At 43.2% G+C, this 18,551-nt stretch overlaps 1 protein-coding gene across 3 annotated transcripts in view; it reads right to left on the bottom strand.

Moving 5' to 3' along the window:
* Nucleotides 1-18,551, bottom strand: part of PARP4 (poly(ADP-ribose) polymerase family member 4) — a 376,732-nt gene that overhangs the window by 218,244 nt on the left and 139,937 nt on the right. For all 3 annotated transcript variants that reach the window (XM_029602495.1, XM_029602494.1, XM_029602496.1), the window contains exons 23-26: nucleotides 17,028-17,095; nucleotides 16,512-16,699; nucleotides 6,988-7,087; nucleotides 3,069-3,239 (exon numbers count right to left, since the gene is read on the bottom strand). In XM_029602495.1, the coding sequence (XP_029458355.1) occupies nucleotides 3,069-3,239; nucleotides 6,988-7,087; nucleotides 16,512-16,699; nucleotides 17,028-17,095 (527 nt within the window). The remainder of the gene's footprint in view (nucleotides 1-3,068; nucleotides 3,240-6,987; nucleotides 7,088-16,511; nucleotides 16,700-17,027; nucleotides 17,096-18,551) is intronic.

Raw genomic sequence — 18,551 nt, 5'->3', positions numbered from 1 at the left:
AATTGTCTGTAAGTGTGTGTTCTGTGATGCAGGCTGTCATGGTACGTGCATTCAGTTACTGTTCATTTCTTATATGTTGCATATATTGTGGGGAGAAGTGGGGGTTCTTATTTGTATTTGGACTTCTGTTTTATGATGTGTTATGAGATTTTGTTTTCCTTTTGCAAAATGCTCCAATGTTATTGATTATAGCATTTCAGTAATATAATTTCTGCTATCCTTTTGTATCCCTTCTCTGCACCTACACAGTACCTGAATGTAATGCGCTTTGAAGTGGCTGAAAAGTGAAATATTAAAAAATAAAAAAATACTGTGTACTCTCGAAGCCACTCTCTTCATTTGTGCTTTTTCTCCTCCTCTGTAGGTGTGATGTTAAGGATAGGCATTGTAGGTGGTTAGGGAAGGATCTAGTGCTTGTTCTATTATATTGGTTTTCTTCTTTTGAAGTCACACAGTGCTGTTGCAGAAGGACCCCCATGCCTCACAAATCCAGCAGCAACAGAAAAAGAAAGGGATCTAGATCCACTCCACCTTCTTACCATTCCCTCAGCTCTCCAAAAAAGGAATGTAGTTTTATTTTAATTTTCTCTAAATAAGGCTTTTATATACATTTGTTATATATGTTATCAGTTCCAGTAGGAATGTATTTTTTGTACTGAACTATACGTGAAGGTATTATGTATGGTGTGGAGGGATGTGAATGATCAAGTGAATGATCAACCAAGACCTTCCGTCAGGGTAACCAACAACCTTTGACAACTCCACAATGTCCTTACTCTTTTAAATTGGCAGCTTTTATTTACCTTGGTTATTCTTTTTTACCTCATTGTTAATCTTTCTGTAGCCTTCTCTACATTCCAAGTTGCATTTTGTCCCTGTTTTATTGTAACTGCTACTTTCTTCTTCTATCACATGTTAATGTTTTTAAGTTTTTAAGTATTTATCCTTTTGTCACACCCTGTTATTTGTAAACCAGCATGATGCGACTCCCATCGCGAATGCCGGTATATAAGAAATTCAAATAAATAATAAAATAAATAAGTGTGAATTAGCATTACTGCATTCATTCATTTCTCAAGTACAAAACATATGCAGGTAAGCCATTTAAAACTGAAAAAATATTGCTAAATAGAAAAATCCCTATCAATACATCGAATTATTTTATGATAGTCTTGACTGAGCAAGCTCGTGTCTTAGGAGTGACAATTGATACTAATTTCACCATGAAGAAACACATTAGTAAAATAATAAGGGACGGGTACAACAAATTGCATATGCTATGGCACTTGAGACTATTATTACATCAAGTTGACTTTTGGACGGTACTTCAGACTTTAATTTTTGCTACTATAGACTACTGAAATACTTTCTTATTAGAGCTACCAGCCAACACAATTAGACCTCTACAATTATTACAAAACACTACCACTCAAGTTTTAACAGGTAACAAAAAATATTATATTACTCCAATACTGATTTCTCTCCATTGGCTGCCCATCAAATTCAGAATATGATACAAATTATTATGTATAATATACAAAATTATAAATTCAAACATCTCAGATTGGCTAAGTGCATCTTTATATCTGTACACTCCGCAAAAGGATCTGCACTCAGCAAATAAAGGTCTTTTAACTGTTCCATCCTTACGATCTGTGCATTTGAGCAAGGTATATGAGAGAGACTTTTCATGGCAGGGCCAAAACTGTGGAACTCAATACCGTGTGAATTAAGTTCAGCTAAAGATCTGAATCTGTTTAAAAAGGAACTTAAACATGGCTTTTTAAAATGGGCCTATGATAGTGGGTAACGAAGTATAACAACTGAGTAAGAGTAGTTCTATATTGATAAGAGAGTGGAAATATAAGAAGTTGTGAAACACCAGAGGCACGGGAACAGAGATCCTATATGATGTCTGATTTTATATTATGTATTTGTTAAATATAATTCTGTTGTGTTAGTTTTAACTTTGTTGTGAACTGCCATGTTTTTCAACTTTTGTTGTGGGTAACAATTTCTCTCTCATCTTTCTCTTCCCCCTTCCCCCTTCCCAAAGGTGCCTCTTTTTCTCTCATCTCACTTTGCACCCAATCTACCCTTATAACCTTACTCTCCAGTCACTTTCCTTTTTTTTTTTTTTTATAAATCTTATTTAGAAAAATATTCCAGCACACAACATGACCTTGTAACACAAATACAGAATAGTGAGATAAGAGAAAGTCACAACTACAGAGGATTCCATAAAGTATAGAGTAGAATATTGTAACAGACCAATGTACATAAGGGGATGCCATGAAACTAATGGTAGATGCCCCAAACTATCATTTTTTAAATGTTCACCCTTTAAATCATATCTGAATTTTTCAATGTCTGCAATATCTTGGACTTGGGCTTTCCAACAGGCCAATCGTTTTCCTTTTTGTCATCTCTCTAGTTTTTCTTCCTCCTCTCGCCAACCAGTCTGATTTCCTCTCACCCCCTCTCCCACCATCTTTTCCCCTTCCCGTATTTCAATGTCCTTCCATATCAGTTTCTTCCCCTCTCCTTCCAGTGGCAATATGGGACAGCTCCACGGGAGACAGCCTGCAGCACTGGCCTGGGATACCCCTGTAGGAGAGAAAACTTTCAGTGGCAGTCCTATGACAGGAAGCAAAGGCATGGCACAGCCCTGTGTGAGTGTGGCTTCAGCAGGTTGTAATGATCTGGAGAAAGACTACAGGGCTGGAGATCGAGGGCCTTGCACAGAGACAGGGAGCAGGGATCATCTCGACGCACCAACAGAGGGGGAGAAAGCAGTGACCTGGCATGCCATGAAAGGAAAGCAGTTTGCCACAATTCCAAGCTAAGGGGGAAATTCTGAAGCAGTCGGACCACCGGTGGAATTGCAACATAATGGGGGCCTTGACTAAGATCCAAGAGAATACTTCTAAAAAACAAGAAAAAAAATGAATTCATCTATTCTTAAATTAAGCTATGACAGCTTAAAGAAGAATAAAAAAATATCAGCAAACAAAACCTCCTGTTCTGACAAACTGTTTTAATTATAAAAACCTATAAGGTTCACTTACTTGGGTACAATGAGGAATAAATCCATAGACAAGAAGCCTCTCACTGTGAAACAAAGACTGTATTTGTGCAGGAGCCTGCATTGGTTTGGGGGCATTTCTATTAAACTGTTGCCATTTTACAGAGACAGAACTGCACCCTGGGGATTCCATTCTCGAAACCTGGACTGCCACCTAATATCAAAAAGGTAAATAAAATTAAACATAGCCAGTACTTTTTCAGAAATCAAAGTATACATTAAAAACAATGCTCTCCTCTATCCCTCTACATTACTTCATCAGCCTAGGCTGAGGTCTTGTTTGAAGCCTGAAAAATCAAGCAAAGGTTAGTTCTCCTTGGAACCATGATCTGTGTCCAGAACAAACCATATTAGGGTGGTTGGAACATTTCACAAGTGGAGACTAAGAAACATTTTTAGACTTTTATCAGAAGATTTTGTTTAAAATAGAATGGCAGAGGTATTGTTTTTGCTTTGATGATTACACAACCATGGTGGTTTGCAGCCAACATTAGAGCATAAAGCTAACTGTATGAGATATGTCAGATTTTGATTGCTTATTTTTTGTATTGTCTATATGGGGCTATAGATAAAGAGATTGGGGTTTTTGTAGAATTTTGAGTGCAATCACATTTTGGAAGTTTAAGTTTGATTGGAGTGCTTGAAACTCTCTCTTGCTGTTTATGATTTGGTTATATAATTTTGTTAAAATTCTCTTCTTTTTTGAACTGAGTAGTAATACTTACCATATGTCAACCAAATATGTTATATGAAGTTGTTACTGAAATTACTACACAGTTGTTAAATTCCTCAGAAGGAACGCTACGACACAACACCTAGGTGTTCGAGCAATAAGGGAATGGATATGAGTGATCAAGTTGAGGTGGACAGAGATCTCCTATTAGATCAGCTAGATGAATTGCTCTTTTAATTTAGTGACAAGAGTCTCTGGTTGGGAGCTAGAAAGTTTCAGTTTCAGATCACAAGATCCCCAGTTAGGAAAAATTGGCTGTAGAGCACACAGCAAGCATGGGACTCATCACAGCATCAGTATCTGATCGATCCATGGTGTGTGTATGAGTTGAAATTTGTGATGTTATAGCCAATATGGTACCATTAGATTTGATATGTATGAGACAGTGTGTGAGAATATGGATAATTTTCATCAATTAATTGAAACTGTAGGGAAGCTGTTTAAAGAATTTGAACTTAAATTGCATCAAAGGAAACACACTATTAATTTATAACTAATTAATGTTTCTTTTGAAATATTGCACCATATAGAAAGAGAGTGATATTCAAAGCCATTTCCATGTTTGGAGGCATTTTGTTAGATCAGGAGAGGCAACAACATGTATAGTTTGGGATTTTCAAAACTAAGCATATTGTTTTGGATGAAAAAGCAGACGCAAATCTCTGTAGGGTCTTTTTCCTGGGGCTATAGTTAAAACAAAATTACCTCATAGTTTTATTTTGATTACTGGTGTAAAATGAGTGGCTAAAAACTACCCATGGAGTTTTTACCATGCGGACAGTTTGATTATTGCTACCAATATGTATAGTTATAATATGCTGAATTATACAACAAAACAATATAGTATTTTTCTTTCAAATTCAGGCCTGTGCACAACAAATACCTAGAAGGCTCGACACAAACATCACTGTACTGTAATCAGAAAGCTATAATCATCTACTTTGGGTAATGAAGCAAGGAGAATACAAAGGAATAAGGCCTGATGTAGAAGGAACTCTTCATTTTGCAACCCTCAAAGCCTAATTTCAGACATTAAAAAAATTATGGCAAATGCACTAAACATTTTAGAAAGGCTTTAGAGCAACTTGCACATCAGCTTCTGCCTGTCCATATGGAATACTGTATATTGCTGTAACCCACTTTGAGTCCCTGGTAAGAAAGGCAAGATATCAATCTAAAGATAAAAAATGAAAATAATCATGTTCAGAAGTCAGCAGACTGATCTGCAAGCCTTAGAAAAATACATTTAGGAAGCAGGTACTAGTGTCACCTACCCAAAGAGGTTCTATGGGTCATCCACTCTAGGTGTTTAAACCCCAAAATATTTGGATCATGGTTACAGTTGCTTAAGTACTGCAGTCATAACCCAAGTGCAAAAAAAAAACAGAAAAATTAAGTCGAGCTGTTATGACATCAATTCTAATGGCAAAGTCACAGCTTAAAGCCCAAACTCCTGCATGGAAGCACAATGCCATCATAAAGCCTCTGCACATAGGATCCCTCTCCGGAGAAGCTAGCAGAGGTTAGTACATTGATCTGCCAGGCTGCCAAACAAACCGATGCAATATGGACGCGCTAAAAACATACATCCAAACTGGGTACACATATTTTAACACATGCACAATCACCTCTCCTGGGTGCCCGATGTAAAAAGCAAATGAGCTGCCACGCTAAAAAGGACGTGCTAGGAATAAATTGTGCGTCCCTAGCACATCCATGGCATCGGGCGCCCAGGAGACATGGCTGTGCACGGATTAGAAAAACAGGCATTTAATTTACGAGCATCCATTTTTTGCCACAGCAGCTATTTTACTGGCACAATATGCACGCACAATATACATGACCTGGAGCGTGTGTACTGTAGATGTAGGTTGTTAACCCCGAAATTTTTTTTTTTTTTATGTCAAGACTTTTTTTTTTGAATGGTGCTTTCTGTGGTTCTTCCTACTTAGTATTGCGATGATACTAAGTAGGCGGAACCACAGAAAAGCTGGTTTTTTGTTTTTAAGTTGAACCCTTGACGTGGGGATTTTTTACATTGTGGGGTAATAGCTAATAGCCTCATCTACATGGCATTTACATGGATTGAGCACTATTAGTACGCCTTTGTTTGGACATGCGTTTTGGATATGCTGATCCCCTTATTGCATCAGGGGTTATGGACGCGTGTCCAAAATGTGCGTCTAACCGCTCGTTAAGCTGAGCGCTAGGCTGGGCGCACTTTACGGCATTGACCTGAAAGTGAGCCACATATTTTACCCTACCTAAAATTTAGGGGGCAATGTTTAGTAGCCCGCCTAGATGCAAACGTCTGTGAGCTTAACCTAGTAGGCAATTTTTAAAAACAATCTACACATGTAGTTATCTTTTGAGAACTTGTTTATGCAGGCACTAGTGTCTCTTCATAATTTGCACCAGCTATTTGTCTGGGCAGCTGATCGGGGGTAAAATAGCAAGCGTATATTTGAAAAATGGAATATATGCGTGCTGCTTTCCTTTCCCTACCTAGCCACTCCTCTGGAAGCAACTTTTTTTTTTTTTTAATGAAGTTAAAAGAATACCCGTTTGTGAACTTCATGATACTTTTCATTCGCTGTGATGGGAACTATTTTCAGCCAGGCCAATTTACCTGGGTAAATAGCTTTGAAAATTGTCCTCTTAGTATCCCTCTGTAAATGTGACTGAGAAACATGAAATGGCAGAAAAAGATCACATGGCCTATACAGTCTGTCCATCCACATCAACTGCTCAGCTCTATAATCCCTACCAGTTCCTCAGAGATTCCCTGTGTTTGTCCAATGCTTTTTTGAATTCAGAAACTGTGCTTATCTCCATTAGAGATGTGAATCGGAACCAGAATCGGATCAGATTTCAGTTCCGATTCACATCTCTAATCTCCATCACCTCTTCTGGGAGGCTGTTCCATGTATTTACCACCCTTTCTGTAAAGAAATATTTCCTTAGAATACTCCTGAATCTATCCCCTTTCACCATGACCCCTCATGCCAGAGCCTCCTTTCCAATGAATGAGGCCTCTGTTCTATATGGTGTCTTTCACTTTTTATGGAATTGGCCCAAAGCATGAAGCCGATATTCTGAGCACTATAAGAAATCAGACATGATAATTCAATAGAAAAAAAAAAAGATAAAGGTAATACATCTCACTTACTTTTTCTTTCCAGTTATACTTAGATTTTGCTTCAAAATATTCAAATGCTCCAGCCCCGTACTGCGACAAAGATCTGAGCATATGCCGATTTGCTGTGGGACTGATCAAATTTTAATATTAATCCAATTGCATTTAAAAATTTCAAAATAAGAAGGTAAAAGAGGCAGCAACCAAATGCTGGAGAATAGACAAGGGAACAGATGGTGAAGGGAGGGAGAGAGAAATGGGGGACTAGTGGAGGCAGGAGTAAGACATGTAGGGTAATGGGAACAGAGTCATAATGGAGATAAAGATGAGATGGAAATGGAGGAGTTGCACAAAGAGGTGAAGGGGATGGGAGACAATGAAAAGGAACAGAAGAGCAGACATGATGAAGATGGAATGGAGGAGTAGTTGAGAGGGAGCTAAAACATGTGGGTAAAACTACATAGGAGTGAGAAGAGGTGGCAATGAAGAGAGGTGAAAGCTGAGAGGAGAAAGATGGAAAGAAGAGCGATGAAAAGAATTAGGGAGGAAGGAGACAAGAAGTTTGGGTCCCTGGTTTGGCTGCAGTGGCAGGTGGCGACACAGATAGAAAGAACACACAAATGGGGTGGGAGGGAAGAGGTGAGAGGGGACTCCCCATCCTGCTCCCTGCCTCCCCAAATGCACACTTGCAATAGTTTTGGGAACCATCCACCCACAGGAAAACAGTGGGAATTTTGATCCTAAGTAATATTAAAGCTGGAAAACATGATTATAAAGAAAATCGACAATATCTAAAATCTTGAGTTGCATACAGAAATAGTACATATTATGTAATTATTGTTCTCCAAAAAGTAGCATCCAAACAGTCAGCTAATAGGTCACATAACTTGTGTCCACAGACCAAAGGAGCTACTCCCAAACTGTATACATCTGTTCTAAGGCCAACTGTCTCACTTTGTTCTTTATCAGACAGGAAACGGTAATGGACAGTTCCCAAAATGAGAGAGGGATGTACTAAGCAACAATTTAGATGCTATCTCTAAGGACAAAAATTATAGACAAGTACCCATTCTCCAAAGTCAGGCATCCCAATAAAGTCATACCGAAGAAATTAGATCAGTCTTCAACAGGGTTCAAACAAAGTAATCTCAAAATATAAGATTGTTCGTTTCCTATATTTAATGTGTTAAAGATATTAAGAGAAAAAAATAGCTGCTAATATAATTCTAGAAAAGGAATCAACAAACAGGGAGTAGTTGGGTGAGATCTGGCAATTACCTGAAAAATAACCCCTTAAACAACATATCAGAACCCAGCCCTGTGTGCAAAGAGGGAATATATGGATAAAAGTGTCTGCTGGGTGTATGGATTGAATTATACATCACAACTTTGCAAATTTCATCAATGTAGTCAATCTATCAATTGTTTGCTATCAATGTGGACCTTGCATTTTCCCTAGCCCTGTAAAACTTGAATCTGGAGGAGGAAGTCAAACCTCATGTTATGTTATGTCCATCTGACACACTCTCTTTGTGTCTAATGAGACAGTTTTTGGGGCTGCTGTGGCACTGTTAGCAGCCTTCAGGCTGGACTCTAGCAAAATCTTTCATAAATTTCTTTATTTTGAACAGAACAAACAAAACAGCACTACTATTTTTTGCAGTTCAACAAAACATGCAATAATACAACTTACGGTTCAGTAGTATTCTCTTTCCCTAGGATTCTCTCTCTCCCCTGGGCCTCCATTTTCTTCCTGGGTCCACCAGGGCCAGGATTCCCTGCTGAATCATGTTTAAGGTGGACCGGGTCGGATCTCTGTGGCCATTCCTTTAAGGTGTTCTGGGATATTCTCCTGTATACCCCTTCACATAACCCTCCCACTCAACTCAAACTCATTAGGTTGAGCACTTGCCCTTACTACGAAGCCACAGACAGATCTATTATCCTTCCTCACCCTAAGCTATGGCTGTCCAACCTTCCTGGGTTTTCTTTTCCCTACCCAACCTGGAGAGTCAGTTAAGGGATCACCTACTTTGCTCCCTTTAATCTTGGGCAACCAAGCAATAAGACAGGTTCAAAGGTTCTTAAAGTGGGGATAATTGTGCCCAAAAAGCACTGGTTAGGGTAGCTCAAGGAGCACTCCCACTTCTATCCTGGCTTGCCCCACCATAATTGTCAATACCACTTGGCAAGTGGAGTATTGTTGCTGATCCCCAAGTATATAAGCAAGTGTCGTCTTCTTCTTATCGTTAACATACAACCTTTAGCTAACTCCTTCCTAATTATTGTCTTGCTGCACCCTGAATCTACCAAGGCTCATTCAGTTTGATTGGGATTATGAAGTTCAAAAGTCCTTCACATGGACTATCTACCAAATTACAACATTGCATTTTCTTAAAAGTATTCACCCATTCTTGCTCCCAGTCTTCATTCTCCTGTTGTGGGCAGTCCTTCCTAACATGTTCTCTTCCTCCACAATGGGAGCATCCCTGGTGGATTGATTCTGCTTTCATTTCAACAGTCCCTACAAAGGGTTTACCATCCCCTTCTTTCGAGTGACTGCATTCTTTCTTGCACTGCGCCACTAACTTTTGTTCCCATTTTAAGTCCTCCAGCCATAGGCAATCCTCATCAGTATAGTCATTCATCTTACAGAAAAAGCATTGCCACGGTGCTGGTTCTGTTTTACATTTATCCCATCTTATCAAGGGCTCTTCATTTTCTTCTTTGTCAAGGGGCAGCCCTCTTCCTCATGTCTATTCTTGGCACAAAGTGAGCAAAAGGAAAAAGAATCCAGACCTCTGTAACACAGGAGAGTAGATACTTTTGAAATTCCCTTTTTCTTCTGACCCTTTGGTTGTCCCTGCTTGAAGGTCCTCCCTTGTCAGTGCATATATTATTCTTTGGTGTTGGCATCCATGGCCTCACCTCCTTGGTACTGGCAATTTCTGGCTAAATGTTCTTACTTCAAATAGTTGAAACAAGCAGAGTAGCCCGATGGCTATGTTTTAAGTATGGAGGCAGAGTTGTCCTGTTCTGAAGACTTATTTGGGTCCTGTGTTCTTGCTACTACAATAGGAAGCCTGAGCATGTTGTCTCTAGTCTTTTCACTACTTTCCAGCATCAAATGAGCTTGATGGCTTTTTTTCAAGGTGAGTCCTGTGTGTCAAGATACCCAATTCCTCATGGGTTGGTCCAGCCTGTCCAGGAACTGCTCCAAAAGAACCTGATTAGCTGCCTCAAAGCTTGTCTTCACCTCAGACTGCAGCCACTTCCATCCAGCATCTTTTAGCTGACAAAAAGGGCTTTGTGGGGTATCCCTGGTTGTAGGGTACTCCTTCAGAACTTCCATTAGTAGGATGACGGTTTTGACCATGGAATAGTTGGCTCTCGCATCGGGATTGGCCACTTGGAAGGCTGTTTGACTCTTGCTGGTGAGTAGGTTTGTTAGGTATGTAGTCCAACGGGCTTTTGGCCAGCTCGCCAGGTGGGCATTTCTTTCAAAATTCTTTAAGAACACATCTGGGTTTTCACCCGCCTTCTTTAACAAAACAGGAGGTGGAGAGTATGCCTGCATTATTGTGGTTTGCATTGCTTATGCCAACTGAGTCAGTACCATTTGCTCATTGCTCACCAAAGCCAGCTGCAAGCCACTTGTTCTGTTAGGATGTGGTCCGTGTCCTCCCCCCACCCATCCCCCATATTTTCTGCTGCCCCTTAACAAGAGCTTGCATGGCTTGCTCCATGCTAACCCACTGGCTCTGGACAGTTTGCTGACGGGCTCTGCCCTATTGTGGAACACTCAGTCACAACATTTTCTCTTTGAAAAAGAAATAAAAATAAAACCTGTTTGGCACTGGCTCACTGTAAATATAAGTCCCTCACTCCAGATGAAGCTATCCTTCTTAGCCTGCTGTACATTAATTTTCAGCTGCGAACTAAGGAAAAGAAAAAAAATGTGGAGATTACTTACCTGATACTCTCGTTTTCCTTAGTGTAGACAGATGGACTCAGAACAAGTGGGGTATAGTGTGCTCGTGCTAGCAGTTGGAGACGGATCTGATGTCAGCACGGGTACATATACCCCCACAGGAAGTGAAGATCTTCAGTAATCTTCCTTGCAAAAGCTGTTATGGATATATGTGTACTGACGATCAAAGAAAAATAGTGAAAACAGGATTCCCCTGACCGATTGATAGTAGCTGGAGACCGCCAGCATTCCCAACCGGAAGTGGGCGCACTCATGTAAGAAGTGATAAGGCTTACCTTGAATCGGTGAAACCAATGACTACAGGCAGCTGGGCGGAATGCTGAGTCCATCTGTCTACACTAAGGAAAACGAGATTATCAGGTAAGTAATCTCCACATTTCCTGTCGTGTAGCCAGATGGACTCAGAACAAGTGGGATGTACAAAAGTTTTACTCCCGGACTGGGCGGGAGGCTGCCTGAGGACCGTGTAAGACTGCCCTCGCAAATGCTGTATCCTCCCTGGCCTGGACATCCAGACGGTAAAACCTGGAGAAGGTATGGAGGGAGGACCACGTCGCCGCTTTACATATTTCTGCAGGCGACAGCATCCTAGATTCCGCCCAAGATGCTGCTTGGGCTCTGGTAGAATGAGCCTTAACCTGTAGAGGCGGCGACTTCCCGGCCTCTACGTAGGCCGCTCTGATGACTTCTTTAATCCAACGGGCGATGGTGGGCCGAGAGGCCGCTTCTCCTTGTTTCTTCCCGCTGTGAAGGACGAACAGATGGTCAGTCTTTCGTACTGTTTCTGTCATTTCCAGATATCTGGGCAGCAATCTGGCAATGTCGAGATGGCGTAGCAAACGCCCTTCTTCTGATTTCTTCAGGCCTGCCGTAGTTGGCAAGGATATGGTCTTGTTGAGGTGAAATTGTGAGACTACCTTAGGCAAGAAGGATGGAACTGTGCGAAGATGGATAGCCTCAGGAGTGATTCTGAGAAAGGGATCACGGCAAGACAGTGCTTGTAGCTCTGAGATGCAGCGTGCTGAACATACAGCCAGCAAGAACACCATCTTCAAAGTGAGAGAACGGAGAGACAGGCCCCGAAGGGGTCTGAAGGTGGATCCCGCGAGGAAATCCAAAACAATATTGAGGTTCCACAAAGGCACTGGCCACTTCAGTGGCGGACGAACGTGCTTGACTCCTTTCAGGAAGTGAGAAACATCTGGATGCGTGGCAATGGTCTTGCCATCCCTCCTGGGGCCATAGCAAGACAGCGCAGCCACCTGAACCTTGATGGAGCTGAGGGAGAGACCCTTCTGAAGCCCATCCTGCAGGAAATCCAGAACAATAGGGATGGTAGTCGCATGTGGATTGGTGCCATGAGTGTCGCACCAGGCTTCAAATACTCTCCAAATCCTGACGTAGGTGAGGGATGTGGAGAACTTGCGAGCTCGGAGGAGTGTATCTATCACCGGCTCCGAGTAACCTCTTTTCTTCAGTCTAGCCCTCTCAATGGCCAGACCGTAAGAGAGAATTGAGCCGGATCCTCGTGGACGATGGGACCCTGACGTAGCAGGTCCCTGAGAGGAGGCAGGGGAAGGGGCTCCCCTGCCAGTAGTCTTCGCATGTCCGCGTACCAGGGTCTTCTTGGCCAGTCTGGCGCCACTAGAAGAACTAGGCCCCAGTACTTCTGAATCTTGTGGATAAGGGTGCCCAGCAGGGGCCATGGAGGAAAGGCGTATAGCAGGGCCCCTGGGGGCCATGGCTGAACCAGGGCGTCGATCCCTTGAGAGAACGGATCTCGCTTGTGGCTGAAGTATCTGGGTACTTGAGCATTGGACCTGTCCGCTAGTAGGTCCATGTCCGGAATCCCCCAGTGATCCACAATCATCTGGAAGGCTTTGGGAGACAGCTGCCATTCCCCCAGATTTAGGCTTTCTCTGCTGAGGAAGTCTGCCGTGGTGTTGTCCCTTCCGGCAATGTGGACGGCGGAGATGTCCTGAAGATTCGCCTCTGCCCAAGCCATCAGCGGGGCTATCTCGAGGGACACCTGTTGGCTTCTGGTTCTGCCCTGTCGGTTGATGTATGCCACCATGGTGGCGTTGTCTGACATCACTCTGACTGCTCTGTTCCTCAGTCTGTGAGCAAATCGCAGGCAGGCTAACCGGACTGCCCATGCCTCTAGTCGGTTGATGTTCCACCCAGACTCCTTTCTGTTCCACCGCCCTTGGGCGGTGAGTTCTTCGCAGTGTGCTCCCCATCCGCTCAGGCTGGCATCTGTGGTGAGCAGAGTCCACGTGGGGGAGGACATCTTTGACCCCCTGCTCGTGTGGTTGGACTGCAACCACCACCGTAGCTGAGTCCGCACTCTGGCCGGTAGAGGTAGATGCATGGAGTAATGCCGGAAGCGGGGGCTCCATCGAGAGAGCAGGGAGCGTTGTAGAGGTCTCATATGGGCCCTTGCCCAGGGTACCACTTCCAGGGTGGATGCCATGAGACCGAGAACCTGCAGGTAATCCCAAGCTGTGGGCCGACTGGCTCCCATCAAGGACCGAAGACGTGTCTGAAGTTTTAATCTTCTCTTGGTGGTGAGACTAACTGTGTCTGCCTGGGTGTCGAACTGGACTCCCAGATATTCCAGAGATTGGGAAGGCTGTAGGCAACTCTTGTTTAAGTTGACTACCCATCCCAGGCTTTCCAGGAGGGCGATCACTCTGTTGGTTGCCCGATGGCTCTCCTCTCGCGATTTCGCCCTGATCAGCCAATCATCTAGGTAGGGATGGACAAGGATTCCTTCCCGTCTGAGCGCCGCTGCTACCACTACGATCACTTTGGTGAAGGTCCGCGGCATCGTGGTCTGAGACCAACTCTTCTGACACTTGGAAAGGAATTGCACACTTGTGTAGAATCTTTGCTATCTCAGATGCTGTTTTAATTCTTGAGATAACTCCACTTATAGTGAAAGCAAGACCAAATGGAAATACCATCAGTGCCTAATGTTTTCATTCCTGAATGCAGTAATAACATCACATAGCTCCTTTCTTTTTAGAATTGTCAAGAAAATATAGTTTCCTTTTTTCCTTTTTTATACCCTTCAACCCTCTATCGTTCAGCTTTTTTCCTCGGGCTCTCGGTTAGAGCCCCTCTAAGTCTTGTTTGATAGTTGTCCACACCCGCCTCCCTGTTCAATGTACCTTCCACCTGCTGTTACACTGTAAACCGATATGATGTGTATTTTAATGTCGGTATAGAAAAACTGTAAAATAAATAAATAAATAAATAAGGGAGACAGATCACTATAAATTCCAATGGCATTTCCATTCCAATTAATACAGCCCAATTTTTTTTGCTGCTGCAAGCACTTTCTCCATCTGGAAATAATGGAAACAGGAAATATCTTGGAGAGAGTTCCTAACAGCTGGGCCCAATGACACCTTTCAAGTCACTACTGCAATCCCTTCCCCGGAATACTCACCAGACTTCAATAGGGCCCTGCAGATCTTTAGAACCATTGCTATTGGACTACTATTGTCTATCGTCTCAGAGATACCCCTGAATCTCAGATTACATCTGTGAGACCTATTTTCAAGGTCCTCTATTACATCAGGTGCAGCTGTGTTAGCCCTTTTGAGTTTGGCAACCGAATTTTGTTAACTATGAAAGGGATAAAGCCTGGTCCTTCACACGTGCTTCCACCTCCTCCGCCCACCAGTCAAAATCTCTATTTTTACAGAGGTGATATTTTTCAGTTCATAAAATCAGTTTTTAAATTCTTCTCTAGTGAGAAAATTAGGTTGCCTGGACATTATCATAGCGCTGCCAATTTTTGGCCAACCTCTGTGTAAGCATGTGCAGCAGATTATGACCTAGCTTTATCTGTTGCCTGTCCTGACCACAGGCCTGCCCCGACCACTGACCTGCCTCTTGCCTCTGCTGTCTGCTCCTGCCCAGACCCTTTGCCTGGACTCGGACTCTCTGTACTCCTGGATCGTCCTAGGGACCCACCTAAGACCTGCTGCCTGCCAGAACCCAAGGGCTCAACCTGTAGGGGAGGTGGTTGGTATAGGCAAAGCTCCAACAGGTCCCACCTAAGGGCTTCTCTGCCAGCTGTCAGTGCAAGCCTGGTGGATTTGCCCACTAGGTAGTGCCAATAGCACCACAGCACAAAGGGTCCACTCTTCCAGTCAGTGTTACACTGAGCCCCTCTTTCTCTCTCTCCTTCCTCCAAAAAGGTCCCTTTCTCATCTCATACCACCTCTCTTCCTCCATTCTCTACTATGTAGTACATATCCATTCATTCTCTACCCCCGGATCCTGTATCCATCTCCTTCCATCTTCCTACCATATCTTTTCCTGCCAGATTCCTCCCTATCTCCCCCCATTGTCCCCTCCTTTCATTCTACTCAGGTCCATTTTCCTTCCTAGCCGGGCAGCTTGGTTATAATTTTGAGTGAAGCACTGCTGCTATTCTTGCAGTTTTTTCTTACTGAGGTGCCTACAGACTTCAGCTGGAATCATGCCACTTGAAAGTTTTAAGTGAGCAATATGGCAAAAATGTGCTCTTTAAATGCACACCTATTTGGAGAATGAGAGGAAGCTAGCCCTTCCAGCCCCACCTCTGAGGGGCCTGTGCAAACATCCTCTGAAAATTAAAAACAGTAAAAAAAAAAAAAAAAAAAAAGACAAAAAAATACCTAAACTATATATAATTAAAATGTAGAAGAGAAGAACATGAAAATGCCTGAAAGATCTTGTAAATATCCTTCCTGTCCAAGTGGCAAATGAGGAAGCTGGTCCCCAAAGGCTGCAACAGTACATGGGGTTATGAGAACACAAAAGTTCCATAGCATGGGAAGTCCAGCATTTGAGAAGTCACATGAGCCATCGGCATAACTTTTGGCATGATTATCTTACTGGAGAACAAGCACGTCTTACAGTTACAAATAAATTCCCTCATGAATGTCTGTCCTCACAAGGGGTGGAGCCATATAGGTCTTCCGTGAAACACAAGATGGAGAATTACTATTTCCTGTATTGTGCTACTGTACTCCAATGTTGCAGTCATTATTTTTATATTTTTTACACAGTAGTTTCCTCCAGGAACAAGTGCTGGGATCTGATGTCATGAGCTTTACTTGCAACTATCCAGGACATTTTTTCCCTATTTTATCTCTCTTCCCAGCTTACTATAGCCCAGCCACTGCAGCAACAGTCCTTGGCCAGGGTGCCTTGTACCAGGGCTCCTTCCAGAACATTGCAATTATGGGCCCTAAATCTGGCCACTGGGTGTTGCCATTGCATGACAGTGAGACTCCTTACCCCTTCTTAAGCTTCCACAGCCCAAGGGAACGTAAGACCTAAGCCAGGTATTGAACCCAGGTTCCTCTTCTTAGTTCAGTACAGCCCTGTCACTAAAAGCCACTAGGCTGGCACCTTTATTTTTATGAATTTTGGGTATGTTTCTAAAGCAGTGTCCTTTAGGGAGTCAGGCTGCCAGATATGCCCTCTCTGCTCAGCTGCTCTTGTTAAATAAATAGCTCATACCCATGTCAAAATGGCAGAAGGAGCAAAATTACTTTGCACTTACCCAACACCACAGGCAAATAACCTGGTGTGCTTGACATTGTTCTTTACAATCTGAAAGGTGAAACTCTCATTCTGAATGTGGCCATCTGATATTAGAAGAATATTGCGCAGACCTTGGGAAGGTGCTAATAAACTCAAAGAGCGCAAAGGCTTCCACAAGTCAGTGTTCCCCATCACAGGTCTGGCACTCTGAGGAAAAAAAAAATTTAATGAAATAAAATAAGGTCATAAGAAGCTGAATAACTTGAATCTTGTTTCTTTTTTTCTTCCAACAGCAGCTGAATTCTTTATTTCAGAGTTTGTGGGTTGTTGTTTTTTTATTTATGGTAGGGATTCCTTTTGTAGCCAAAGGAAATAACGGTGAGCGACTGGTGGGATGATGGGAAAAAGGAGAGAGGGCTCAGCAGAAGAAGAAAAAAGGAGGGAAAGGGTGAGGGGCAAGGAACTAGAGGAAGGTAATCATGAAGCATATGTACAGCTGGCAAGCGGCATACTGAAGAGAATCAGTGATACTTACTTTAATAAATTTTTCCAATAAGGACCGATCCACATTGCACTTAGGAAAGGAATAAAATTCTTGATAGCCTACATAAAAGAATGGGGAAAAATAAAAAGCACTACAAAAAAGCACTCATCAAAAGGAAAAACTAGCTTGGTCAGTTTCTGCATTCTAAGTATGGTGATAATACATTGACATACATTTGTAAAGATATTAAATCCATTAAGCAAAGGTTACACTTTAAGCTTATCTTTAAATAGTGGAAGTTTTAGCTGAGACAAAGAAAATCCCAAAGTCAAATCTATAATATTTTTCATTATCCAACAGTATTTTACCTGCTGCATTGGGATTTCTCTTTTTACTGGGTTAAGGCCCAGGAGCCTTCACTCACTGCTACTTGGAGGATACCTCCCTTCTATTCAGCCCAACCATTGAGAAATATAGATCATGGTTTCCTCTGAAACCAAACGCAAATGTGTGCTCTTAGCCAGACTGCAGGTTGCTATTGCACAATGCATGAGACTAGCTCTCCCCCGAGGTTGAGTGTGCTGCACCACAGTGCAGCAGGGACCAGAGCTGGGAGTCATACCCAGAGCTGGTACACAGTAATGTACAGTGGTGCTGCAGATGGCTTATTGGACAGGCCCCAGAAAGGGCCAGCTGCAATGCCAGTGCCAAGCGCTCACCTGCTCCAGCAGCACCCAAACTCCAACAGGCACAGGAGGAGAGACCGGCCCCAGCTGCACCAGAGCCCCGATGGGGGCCGGAAGACCAACCAGGGGAAGAGCACTGAGGGAGTCTGTGTGAGTCAGTGCCCCCCCCCCCCCTACAGGTGAGAGAGAGGACTGGCCCACTTCACCCCTCAGCATGTCCCTCTGCCCACCCACCACATCCAACAAGGGCAGATAGGGCCAGCTGCAATCACAAAGGAGCACAACAAAGGAGCTTGCCCTTTTGTGCGCCACTTCGTGAGCGCCTGAAGTGTCATCTGAGAGGAGATTTGTCTGTTGTCCCCAGCCCCGCCCCCTTTTTTGTGTTCCCTTGCCAGGACCTGTGCCTGATACCTTAGTTAGAGACTATTCAGCTCATAAAGATTTATGGAAAAAAAAAGAAAGAAAGGAGGAGAAGGACAAATAAGATTGAGAAGGGAAACAGTTGCTGCTATTTGGCTGCATTTCCGTACAGTGGAGTGTCAAGATTGACTCACTCCTGGATTGGCCCTGTGCCAGTCATGTGTTCCCATGCACTGGGGGGAGAGAGACTGCGTGCGGCTGGCAGTGGCCAGAGCATGGACAGGGATGCCCAAAGCACACGCAGGTGTGAGGTCTGCGGGATACTCTGGGGTGCCTTGCCTGCATACGGACTAGAGAGCAGGGTGGGAAGTGCTCCATGGCACGACTGGCTTCTCCTTCACCTCCTGCAGAGTTTTTTGGACCACTGAGCAGCAAGAGCCCTGACATGCAGTCAGCCATGATCAGCATGGAGTCGGCAGCCATTTTGGAAGTGCCTGCATTTTCAGAGAGGGGATCAAGTGAGATCGTA

The sequence above is a fragment of the Rhinatrema bivittatum genome, chromosome 5 (genome assembly GCF_901001135.1).
Source record: "Rhinatrema bivittatum chromosome 5, aRhiBiv1.1, whole genome shotgun sequence".
Lineage (NCBI taxonomy): Eukaryota > Metazoa > Chordata > Amphibia > Gymnophiona > Rhinatrematidae > Rhinatrema > Rhinatrema bivittatum.
Note: the sequence above shows the minus strand (reverse complement) of the source record. Positions and strands in the feature narration are given on the sequence as shown.